Raw genomic sequence first — 12,013 nt, forward strand, 5'->3', positions numbered from 1 at the left:
GACTTGGTAAATGGAGTGTGCATTAAGAAATCCTTCAGAGGTAACATGCCATTATGTGCACTTATTACCTTCTTTCAATACTTTTTAAACATTTTTTCACTAACTATAAATTTATTCATTCATGATCTTATTATTACTTCTTATTAGTATGTTTGTTAGCTACGTGGTTATTTGAATTTGGTTCGGTATTTTCCTAGGTTTGAGCATCGGGCTAGGAGTGGTTGGTGGTACAAGTCTTTTTCTTCTAGCACTTTGTGGACCCTTCATAATGCGTAAAATCAAATTACAGAAGGCGAAGAAGATGAAACAAAAGTTTTTCGATCAAAATCATGGGTTACTATTACAACAATTAATATCACGCAACACAGACATTGGTGAAAGAATGATAATTACCTTAAGAGAGCTAGAGAAGGCAACAGACAATTTTGATAGCTCTCGAGTGGTTGGTGGTGGAGGGCATGGAGTTGTGTTCAAAGGAATTCTAGATCTGCATGTTGTGGCAATCAAGAAATCAAAGATAGTAGTACAAAGAGAAATCGACGAATTGATAAATGATGTTGTTGTTCTTTCTCAAGTGAACCATAGAAATGTTGTGAAGCTCCTAGGTTGTTGCCTTGAGACGGAAGTTTCATTGCTAGTTTATGAGTTCATTTCAAATGGAACCCTTTATAGTCATCTTCATGTTGAAGGACTAATATCACTACCATGGGCAGATAGAATAAGGATTGCACTCGAAGTTGCTAGAACTTTGTCCTATCTACACTCATCCGCTTCTATGCTGATATTTCATATAGATATTAAATCATCCACTATACTTCTTGATGATAGTTTTACAGCAAAAGTATCAGACTTTGGAGCTTCAAGGTACATTCCAATTAATCAAACAGGAGTAACAACTATTATTCAAGGAACAACAGGATACTTAGACACTATGAGCCTGTTCGTTGGTTGGTTTCTGAGCTGATAAGCCCGACTGGTGCTGGTTTGTTGTGAGAGGAAACACTGTACTATGGCTGATAAGCCCTAGCTGAAACCAACAAGCGAACAGGTTGTATGTCTCATTACACGGGTCGACTAACAGACAAGAGCGATGTCTTTAGTTTTGGTGTTCTTCTTATAGAATTACTTACTAGAAAGAAACCGTTCGTCTACAGATCAAATGATGGCAACAATCTTGTTTCATATTTTGAGAAGATGCTTGCAATAAGCAACCTAGCAGATATAGTAGATCCTCAAGTCATGGAGGAGGAAGATGGAGACCTCCAAGAAGTAGCCACACTTGCAATGATATGTACTAAATTAAGGGTAGAAGACCGACCTACAATAAGGGAAGTGGAGATGACACTTGAAAACTTGTTAGTGAAGAAAAAACTTCTCCCGTGTATTACTACACCAAGGATAAATAATGAGGATGCGACTCAAGTTCAGTACATGTCAATTGAATCAGCAACTAATGACCCTAGAAGACAATACATTATGGAAGAGGAAATACTATTATCAGCAAGTTACCCTCGGTGAACTTGTGCAGTCATGAACAAAGGTGAACTTCCTCAGTTCCTACAAAATTATTTTATAAATCTTTGAGCAGATGCATTTGTTGTAAGTGTTCCTTGCACGAACACTATCAAGAGAGCATTGGTGTGCTTACTTTTTGTTAATTGAACTAAAATGTTCTTGATTTATGTTACTGTGATGGAGAAAGCAGCAGCCTTTCAACTTCAATTCAGCACCATTGATCTCACCTTGAAGTGTTCTATATGACACAAAAGTCGACGGGGAAAGGCACCCATCATGATAGAACCGGAGATCGTACGGAATACAAGTGATGATGAAGTCAAAATTGACAACACTACGCGTTATGCGTGTGTGTTAGCAACAATAGGTAGTGTTTCACTAATATATGCATGTTGGTGCTCCAACGGATACAAAGGAAGACGAGCACTCATGTTTATCTCTCTTCATGTCAATTATTTTTAGCTAATAATGTACCATTCAGGATTATTACATGTTGATTGAACTAGTAACTAACGATTCAAGCAAACAAATATACCATGGAAAAGAAAGTAGTATTATCAGCAAGCTACCCTTGTTGAGCTTGTGCGGTCATGAGCAAAAGTTAACTTCCTCTGTTTTCTTCAAAATTATTTTATAATTCTTTGAGCATACGCATTTGTTGTAAATGTTACTTGCATGAACAGTATAAAAAGAGAGAAACGATGTGCTTACTTTGTTAATTGAACTCAAATGTTCTTGATTTATTATTTTATTTACAATTTGTTGTAAGCTTGCAAGAACCTAGGGTTTAAAAGCGGAGTTTTGGGCAACTATATTTTCACACCCCCAAACTTCTATTTTCGGCCGCGAACAGAAAACATTAAAAAACATAAATGATTTTCTAAGTTTTAGCTAAAATAGTGGAAAATATGTTTTCCTTTGTACTTAAAGTAAATTTTTAATTTGTCACATTTCATGCCTTTGTATTGTTTACGTTTAAAAAGAAATCGATTTAAAAATTCAAATATATTTGAATAGGTACCCCGTGCTGCTGCTCTCCGTGTCTCCCTTGCGGCCGTGCCACTGCCCTCTGACTCCCGTGCCACACTGTGTATTTACAGGACTTTGCCCGCAACCACCCTCCGCATGGTCCATGCCGCCACGCTCTGGCCCTCGTGCCACCACACCCCGCAACTCCGCCTAGTAGCAGATACTCGGAGCCAGAGGTCACCAACTCTACCGATTTTCCCCTACACCTCAAAGTCCATGGCAGTAGCAGTCAGCAGATAAGGACGGTGCGTGTGGCGATGGAAGCAGGCAGCTGAAACTTGGAACGAGTCTTGTCCCCAACTTGTATGTGTCCAGTTGCAACAGCTCGGATAGTCGGATGGCAAGGGGCCATGCACCGATGCGCCCATGCCTATCATGCTCAGTTTTCACATATTCTTTTCTTTTTTTCTTTTTATAAAGACACGGAAAAGAGTGCCTCACATTTGATGTATTTCAAGAAAAACAAATACTAGTATAAAATATGGATAATAAGACACAAAATAATCTCTAAAGAAAATAAGAGTACATCAAAGATTAAATCGGTTGTCTTCTTCCTTAGAATGTCCTCTGCCTGCTGGAGTTTTAAGATCACACTGAAAAAAGACAACAAAGAAAAGCTGTAAATACCCTTGCCGAACAAAGCTTTGAAGACTGCATAAAGGGAAATTAAACCCTTTTTACTGTAGCTGATTAGGCAAAGTGCTCGAGATTCCTACCTAGAGAGCAGTAGGTGTGGAAAGAATGATAGAGATGCGAGGTGAATCAATGGTTGGGTCTGATGGGAGTGCAGCGCAGAACACGTTGTGCGGACTTAGAAGCGTGTGACCCAGAGTCTTTGTACACACACAACGGTGCTTCTCTCTTTTATAAGCCTCCGACGGTGAGGACGGACGAGTTAGGGACTCAGGTCCACAGGCTCCTGCGCCTCCTCCATCACGTAGTCGTCAAAATCTGTCCACATGTCATCAAAACACCTGATGTCAGTTGTAGGATAACCTGGGTGCGCATCAGCAGCGTTTCTTAGCGCGGACAATGCAGCTCTTCGATTGGATTCCCTGGCACCTCGGCCCGAAATTCGCACGGTGATCTCCTTGAGGCCTGACAGATGCTCGATGCCAGTGGGTGCACCGCCGTGCTTGTCCCATCCTGAAGCGTTGAAGTATACCTCCAGCATCTGGAGCCTGGGCATCGCCCCTGCCTCAAAGATGAGGTATGACATCCTGCTACATCCAATCTCAAAATGCTTCAAAACAGGGAATCCAGCTCTGCAGATGACCATGTTCTCCCTAGGAGTTGCCTGAATTTTCACGTGGAGATTGGTGAGGGAGGCTAGCTGTGCAAGGATTCTGATGTCATCTCCATGCACCTCCTTGACCGCAAGTTGCAGGTCGTGGAGGTTCTGGAGTTGTCCAATCCACCTGGGAAGCCTGGAATGCCAGCCCCACAACGTCACTGAATCTCCGGAGGAGGAGGAGGGGAGTATCCACTACCACTACCACTACCAGAGAGTGAACTGAATCCATCGTCCAGGCAACCATCATGCTTGATATCTAGGTATCGGAGATCGAGAAGCTTCCCGAGGGAAGAGTGCAGAGCATCCAAGGACTGTCTTGCTGCTGCCTCGTAACCTGTTGATCGCCTTTCATAGTTGAACCGTAGTTGAAGATCCCTCAGATTGGTGAGCTCCCCAATTTCTTTGATGGTGTCTGCTGAGCTCAAGCTCATGCACAATTGTCTAAACCGTAGCGTGTGTATGGATTTCATGTTACCAATGCCTCCGGGCAAACTGAACCCGCCACTAACGATCAGGTGCCGCAACCGGCGCAAATGAACAACATCTGATGGAATCTGGACCTTGCCTACATCGATTTCCAATGTCTCCAACTGCTGCAATCCTGAAATTTTGCTTGGTAGCTCTATATAACCAAAACCAAAAATCATAATTTTCAGGTACCTTAGTTGGAACAAATAACACAATCCAGTTAGGTCCACTGTCATCTGCGCGACACCAACTCGAAGTTCCAGATTCAAAACCCGCAGATGCTTGAACTCCCCTAAAGGAGGTATGTATGTTGATGTGCCAAATCTGGTTAATGCTCTTACATGTGAGAGTTGAATGGTTCCAAGAGATTTGCTATCTGTAACACCATTCAAGTAAAGGGACAGTCGACGAACGGTGCTACGCGTTCCACTAATGTCTTGTATGTCATCACTTGCAGTGACAAAATTCTCTTCTCTGCATTTGTGTATAATAAGATCAAGCATCATATCGTGCACCCTACAGGACAGAACATCGTTGTTACTATCTGTATGTGCTGGTTGAATAATGCTCCTATTGACAATCTCATTGAAATAGTCGACTGCAATATCCTCTGCGTCTTGCCCACCTGCTTTACTGATAAAACCTTGAGCTACCCATTGTCTGACCAAATCAGTCTTGCTGATTTCGTGATCCTCTGGATACATGCCCAAATATAACACGCATGCCTTCAAACAATGAGGAAGATTTGTGTAGCTCAGGCTCAGTATCTGTCGCATTCCTTCCAAGGTGGGATTCAGTTCAAGGCTGCAACCCAAAGAATTTAGTGTGTGCTCCCATAGCTCCCTGTCCAGTTTGTTCCGTCGAGTGGCCAAATGGCTAGATAGAGTGATAATTGCAAGGGGCATGCCACCACATCTTTTTAGGATACCGGTTGACACTTCTTCCAAATATGGAGGACAAGTATCCTCTGAACCAAATATCCTTTTGAAAAATAACCTCCTCGAGTCCACGGTGTCAAGTGCCTTCATCTTATAAACATATTCATAGTCATTCGAGCAGCATGCTGCAGCGACAGCCTCAATTCTTGTAGTTGCTATCACTCTGCTACCATTCTTGTTTTCTGGAAGAGCGCATCTAATAGTACTCCATGCTGTTGCATCCCATATATCATCAATTACAATGAAGAATCTGCCGAATGGTTCCATTCACAGAATAACAGGGATTAGGCAAACACAGATTATATACATAAAAAGGCAATTCACTTTCTGAAGTGGATTTTAAAATGCGAAGACTGTTAAAAATAAAGACAATCCATCAAACCTTAACGCCTAAGTAACATGCGACTGACAGCATTTGGACAGGCTTAATTAATCAACAAAGACTAAGGTTCTATTGCAGAAACAGAATAATATATGGAAATCGAAGGACAAGCTAACTACATCAGCATGCTAGAATTTTGACTACAAATATCATAGTAGGCTAAGCAATAAGAGGAATACCAGAATAAAATTTCTCTGGAGCAGACTCATTTAAAGATTAGCGCACATACCTCTTGCCTGTAAGGAATTTGTGCAAAGTGCTGATGAGTTCATCCACATCCCATATTTCCATGTTGGTGTTCTCTGGGGCTGCATAGCCGACTTGAAAGAGTACCTTCCTCAAAACATTCAATAGATTTGGTTTCTGGGACACAGGAACAAAGCTTTGACACTGGTACTGCCCCTCCAACTTGTGAAATATCTCGCTTGCAAGGGTAGTTTTACCAAGACCTCCAAATCCCACAATAGAGATCACCTTAAGCTGATCATCTTCACCCATCATCAACTGAATGAGCTCATCCCTCGGCCCGTCGATGCCTACAAGGCGTGCTGTCTCTGTATAGAGCGCCAGCATGCGAGGGTCTATAGTCGTGTCTTGTTGCTTGGAGATGGTGTCATCAATCCTGTACCTCTTGCGGCGCTCGCTCACCTCCTCAGCAAGTCTCTTGAGGCCTCGGAATTTCCTTGTGATCTGATGGTGAGCCTTGATCGTCGTCAACAGGCTCAGGCACCTGTCGATGAATCCCCTAAAGCCTTGTGGCTTGCTGCTGGATTCCTGCTCCACACGAATCATGAATTCATCAACGCTGTCGTCGATGTCATATGACAGCTCGCGTACCTCATTCATCCAGCACTTTGCTTGTTCGTTGGGATTGGGCATGCCTGACATATCCTTGAGGAACGCGTACATGTTGTTGAGCTCAGATCGAAGGGATCTGATCTCCCTTTTGGCTTCTTTGAGTAGCTTGTACTTGTCGGTGAGCAAATCACCCAGCTTCCTAAGAAGAGAGTCCATAGCGCCATGGGATGCACTCACCATAGCCATTTCCTTGACCGAGATTGCTCTCGATCTAAGTGATCAAGGACTAGCTACAAAAGCGTGCTGTTTTCTCTGGAGTAGCTATGTGGTCAACGTCAACCACTCTTTGGGGTAGGTTTCTGGTGTGAGATGCTCCCCGCACTATGCCAAGTTGCCAACCGCAAGCAACAGAATTTGATAGGTCATATACGATTTGGGAATCGCTCCAATACTCCCATTTCTAAACAAAATTATACGGATCTCAAAGCAGCTCATCTAACTAATTATTTTTCTTAATTACTGTTCTCCTGAGTCTCGCATGGGCCTAACCCATGGAAGCCTAGCCCTTGTCCAACCCTGACCTAAGCCCAAGTCACTTTTTTGTTAGGAAAAAGTCTATTTTGCCCCCTCAATTTCGTGAAAGTCAGCTTTTTCTTCCTCAACTCTAAAATCGTCTCTCAAAACCGATCACTTGACCTCCATGGCTGTTTCTCTTGGTGGTTTTTCTTTTATGTTTATTTCGGCTAAATTTTTGAAAAAAATCATAAAAAGGAAAAATCTAATCGTGTTGGACTCCACATGAGTAGATCTACATAGTAAACATACGATATAATATACTTTAGCACAAAGTTTAAGCTGTAACTTTAGATCTATGTTTTTCTGTAATTAATTCATAGCTGTGGTTTCTCTAGTCCAGTGGTGAATTTTTTTATGGTGGGGTAATCATTACATGCTTGAGCTATAGTAAAAATTTCATGCTCATTGGATCACGTATGATTGAGTTACATATTTATCTAGTTTTATGTTTGTCAAATAGTTTTTAAATGAAATTAAATCTAATAAATCAGTCATACATGATCAAATGAGCATGAATTTTTTTTAGACTCGATATGAGTAGATCTACATAGTAAACATATGAGATGGTATCACTACCGGACTCAGGCTCTTTGCCGAGTGCCTGTGACACTCGGCAAATCCCCATATACACTCGGCAAAGCCTTTGCCGAGTGTAACTCTCGGCAAAGATCACTCAGCAAATCCGGTGACGGCAAAGGCCTCTTTGCCGAGTGTCTTTTGTCGGACACTCAGCAAAGGCTTTGCCGAGTGCCAGCAAAACACCCGGCAAAGAAAAGTTGCCTTACGGCGCCAATTGACGGTGACGGTCGCTTTGCCGAACGCCTCACGGGGGGCACTCGGCAAAGCCCGCCCTCTTTGCCGAGTGTCACACTCGGCAAAGGCAGGGAGGCTTTGCCGAGTGTCTTCCTTGTGACACTCGGCAAAGGAAGGGGGGATTTGCCGAGTGCCTTACTGGTGACACTCGGCAAAGGCAGAGAGGCTTTGCCGAGTGTCTTACTTGTGACACTCGGCAAAGGAAGGGAGGCTTTGCCGAGTGGCTTACTGGTGACACTCGGCAAAGGCAGGGAGGCTTTACCGAGTGCATTACTTGTGACACTCGGCAAAGCCTCCCTGCCTTTGCCGAGTGCAATGGCCATAGCACTCGGCAAAGCCTTCCAGCTTTGCCGAGTGTCTTGGTCATTGCACTTGGCATAGCTGGGAAATTTGTTTTTTTTTTGCATTTTTTTTGTTTATTGCATCCACACATACATATATCACACAACCATCACATATATATCACATATCACACAACAATCACATATATCACATAGCCATCACATATAATCCATAACCATGACAAATATCATCACAAGTTGTCCACAAGTATCACATAGTCCACAAATATCATCACAAGTTGTCCACAAGTATCACATAGTCCACAAATATCATCCAAGTGCCGCCACAAGTGTCACCATTCACAAATAAGCATCACAAGCACAAGTCCATCTACCTCTATTGTTGACGGCCACTCCACCGGTCCCATTGGACGGAGGTGTGCCCTGAGCTGGAGGTGTGCCATGAACATCATTCGACGCCGCCGATTGCCCCTGCACAAAAGAGGCTCTTAGCATTTTGTGTGATCCGTTGGACGTCCGGCACATAGCATTTCCGATAATTAATTGGCTCCTACTCCTACATAGCAGCTGCATGGACGTTCTTATCCGCATTATTTCTGCGCACATACGTAGTATAATTTGATTTGATCTTATTTGATTGGTGGAGCTAGCAAGCTTACCTTACTCAACTTTGTTTATCATCTTTTATATTTGGTGGGTTATGCAATCCATGTCAGCTCAGCAATGTAGAATCAATCAGCACTGTCAATGTGAATATATTTATTTTCTGATGCACCATCTGTGATCTCTACTTTATTTCAAATTATTTTCTTTTGGACCAGAAGAAAATGAATATCGATCACAGATTGTAGTAAAAGTTACTAGTCTAGCTTCTTTCTCGATTGAAAACAATGGGGAAAAAATCAAAGGATGGATGCAACTCTGTTCTCAAGATAAATGTTGGGAGAGCAATCTTTTTATCATAATTTTTCTTTGTACTGACACACATATGCCCTTATTTTGGTACCCATATTTTCTATTACACATACACATGCATGTGAACATTTCTCCAAACGCCTATGAACTTTATATTGTCCCTAGTTATCTGATCTGCAGTAGCACAGATGACTAAACAGGTCACCTGCAGACCTGTTACAGTGATGCATGGATCATGGATGATGGATGCATGCACGCGTATCTCACTGACTGACACCAACGGGAGATGGATGCCATGCTGATGATATACTGCTGGACTGCTGCTGCTGGTGCAGGAGGACAGACAAAAGCAAGCAAGCGCACGTCGTAGAGTACAGCACTTGCTTGCTGCCCACTGTTCCGGCACCGATCGACACCAAGTACGCAGCACAGCCACAGGTCAATGTTCAGAGTCCAAACAGATTTCAGACACACACAAACACAGTACTACTACTACAGCGTTGGATGCTGCTAGCTACTGAGTGGATTTGGAGTAAACAAATGGCGATGCTGGGCGGCACCAGCCCGGTACAAGCAGGCGCGCCCCAGGCGGATGATGGGGCGATGTGGTTCCGACCAGTGACGGCGGCGAGAACCACTGTTGGAGGTGTGGGGCTTGACATGGTGCTGTGGGAGAGGATGAGGTGGGAGGTGGAGAGGGGAGGCCGGTGGGTTGCGGCCACCGGCAATGGCGACGAGTCTCGGATCTTCTATTTAAGTGGTGGTGTTAATTAGTTTGCTTGACTCTTGAGTCTCGGATCTTCTATTTAAGTTCAGTCAAAGTCCAGAAAAAGCTGCGTTTCATGGCAGCACCAAACCCTCTATGTATGTTAGTCGCTGACCCCATACGCTCCAAAGTGGGCTAAAATTTAAAATAGACACAAATGTGACATGTTTATTTGAATACGGACAGTGAATAAAAACCGGCAGAGACATCCTAAAGTTGTTGGACCTTCGGGATAGTAGAGTGCCAATGCACACTTTCCCAGAGCATTTCTGCTTTGTGAAAGGAAAGACAACTACCCTTGCAAAAGCCGCATTCACATATCATGGTGCATTTGTCTCAACATATCATTTGGATTCACATTCATATATCCATATCCACATTCACATTTAGATTTAAGGTAGAGAAACTCACATGAGTGACAGCAGGATCATTTGGTGGAGTGAATATCATCGGTGGCGGAACATAGCCTGAGTGAGCTCCAAGACCTTGAATATACTAAAACATCTGCTCCATCCTCCGTCAATCCTCCTCAGCCCTCGCCTCATCCTCCTCCCGTCGCCTCCTCTCTTCTGCCACCTCGGCCTACAATATTTCACCCCAATGATACAACGCAAAGCAAAGGTATGTAAAAATTAATGAATGACGAATAAAACAAAAATAACCTTGAGTGCCTGCACCGTGTGCTGTGTACAGTCCGGCCGTGTGCGTATGGCCGGGCTCGAGCTCGTGCTCCTTGCTCGAATCTGGGAGAGAGACCTAGTACGGGTCGGGTCGATTGCGCCGTCGCCAATCTAGTACCGCCCGTGCTTCTTCCCTCCTCCCAACCTCATGACGACTTCTCCATCAAGGTCCTCGGAGGTGGGATCGTACTCTGGCCCATGGATCTCCCTTGCCATCGCTGTGTACTCAGTGAGGCGGGTGTGGATGGACGAGTTGTTGTACGCCTCGGGCGGGTCCTCCGAGTTGTAGTGGACGTCGGACGTCGCCTTGCCCTTGTGGGCCATTGCTTCAGCGAAAATAGACCATGATTTCATGTAGTTATAGCTCAAATTCCATTTATATAATTGCAATTAAAAATTAATAATTATCAAATGGATCCAAAAAATCACTAAAATTTAACATGACACGATATTTGATGTCTATTGGCTATACAAAAAGTTTTGGAGTCAAACCACAACTAGACCGTCACTTTCACTACAAATCTTACCAGATCATTCTCAACAATCATGAAACTTCTTCGGAGATATTTCGGTTTGTAAGCAATGTACGTGACAACTTATGCGACACCTTCTCAATTTTTTACCATAGCCTCCACATATGATATCATGACATCTTATCAAATTTCATGATTTTCGGACTTCCTTTGCTTTTTATTGAATTTAAAAACCATTCAACCACACGCTCGGGATCGTGTTTCTGAAATAAGATGTTCGAAAACCCTTATAATCTTATAGGTAAGGCCTAAAACTGGGTTGAATAACATGAATATCAATTTTATACTCATTTTTTCCAAATATTTGAATCACTTGCAGTTCAAATTTAACTTAATTCAAAAAATTGCTTGAAATGCAATTAATTAGTTAAATATAGCAAATAAATTCAAAAATACACCAAACTTAAGCATGGAGTACCACATGTGGTGTGTGGAGAGGTGAAAAATTTTGAAGTGCAGGAGCCAAAAAAAATTATACTTTGCCGAGTGTCTACTTTTAACACTCGACAAAGAGCCTCTTTGCCGAGTGTTGTCTTTGTACACTCGGCAAAGAGCTGACGGCGGCAGGCTGGTTTGACGGCGGGCCAAAATTTACCGAGTGTGAGACGTTGACACTCGGCAAAGAAAGTCTTTGCCGAGTGTTACCTCTGAGCACTCGGCAAAGAGGACGTCTTTGCCGAGTGTTGACCCTAAGCACTCGGCAAAGAGCAGCTTTGCCGAGGGTCGTGTCTTTGTCGAGTGTTCGAGTTTGGGCACTCGGTAAAGACATCCTTTGCCGAGTGCCCGATATAAAACACTCGGCAAAGTTCTTGACACTCGGCAAAGCTTGCGATTCCGGTAGTGTATGTTTTAGTACAAAATTTTTACTATAGCTTTAGATCTAAGCTTTTCTGTAACTAATTCATAGCTACAGTTATGTTGTCCAATTATGGTGAAATTTTTAGGTTAGCTAATCATTGAATGCTTGAGATGTAGCAAAAAGTTTATGCTCGTTGGATCATGTA

At 43.0% G+C, this 12,013-nt stretch overlaps 2 protein-coding genes and 1 pseudogene across 2 annotated transcripts; 2 read left to right on the forward strand and 1 right to left on the reverse strand.

Annotated features, from left to right (window-relative positions):
- The first annotated feature begins 268 nt into the window (after positions 1-268).
- Positions 269-1,518, forward strand: LOC136469465 (wall-associated receptor kinase 5-like). Its single transcript, XM_066467651.1, has 3 exons — positions 269-468; positions 673-947; positions 1,049-1,518. The coding sequence occupies exons 1-3, from the start codon at positions 269-271 to the stop codon at positions 1,516-1,518; spliced, it is 945 nt and encodes a 314-aa protein (XP_066323748.1).
- Positions 1,519-2,986: 1,468 nt separating this feature from the next.
- On the reverse strand, positions 2,987-6,770 carry LOC136472713 (disease resistance protein RGA5-like). Its single transcript, XM_066470417.1, has 4 exons — positions 5,856-6,770; positions 4,038-5,494; positions 3,261-3,996; positions 2,987-3,137 (listed from the first exon to the last, which is right to left on the reverse strand). Exons 1-3 carry the CDS (start codon positions 6,668-6,670, stop codon positions 3,440-3,442), a joined length of 2,829 nt encoding a protein of 942 aa, XP_066326514.1. The 5' UTR covers positions 6,671-6,770; the 3' UTR covers positions 2,987-3,137; positions 3,261-3,439.
- Positions 6,771-9,543: 2,773 nt separating this feature from the next.
- On the forward strand, positions 9,544-9,653 carry LOC136478825 (small nucleolar RNA Z206; annotated as a pseudogene).
- The last annotated feature ends 2,360 nt before the right edge of the window (positions 9,654-12,013 follow it).

This window comes from Miscanthus floridulus, chromosome 8 (genome assembly GCF_019320115.1).
Source record: "Miscanthus floridulus cultivar M001 chromosome 8, ASM1932011v1, whole genome shotgun sequence".
Classification (NCBI taxonomy): domain Eukaryota; kingdom Viridiplantae; phylum Streptophyta; class Magnoliopsida; order Poales; family Poaceae; genus Miscanthus; species Miscanthus floridulus.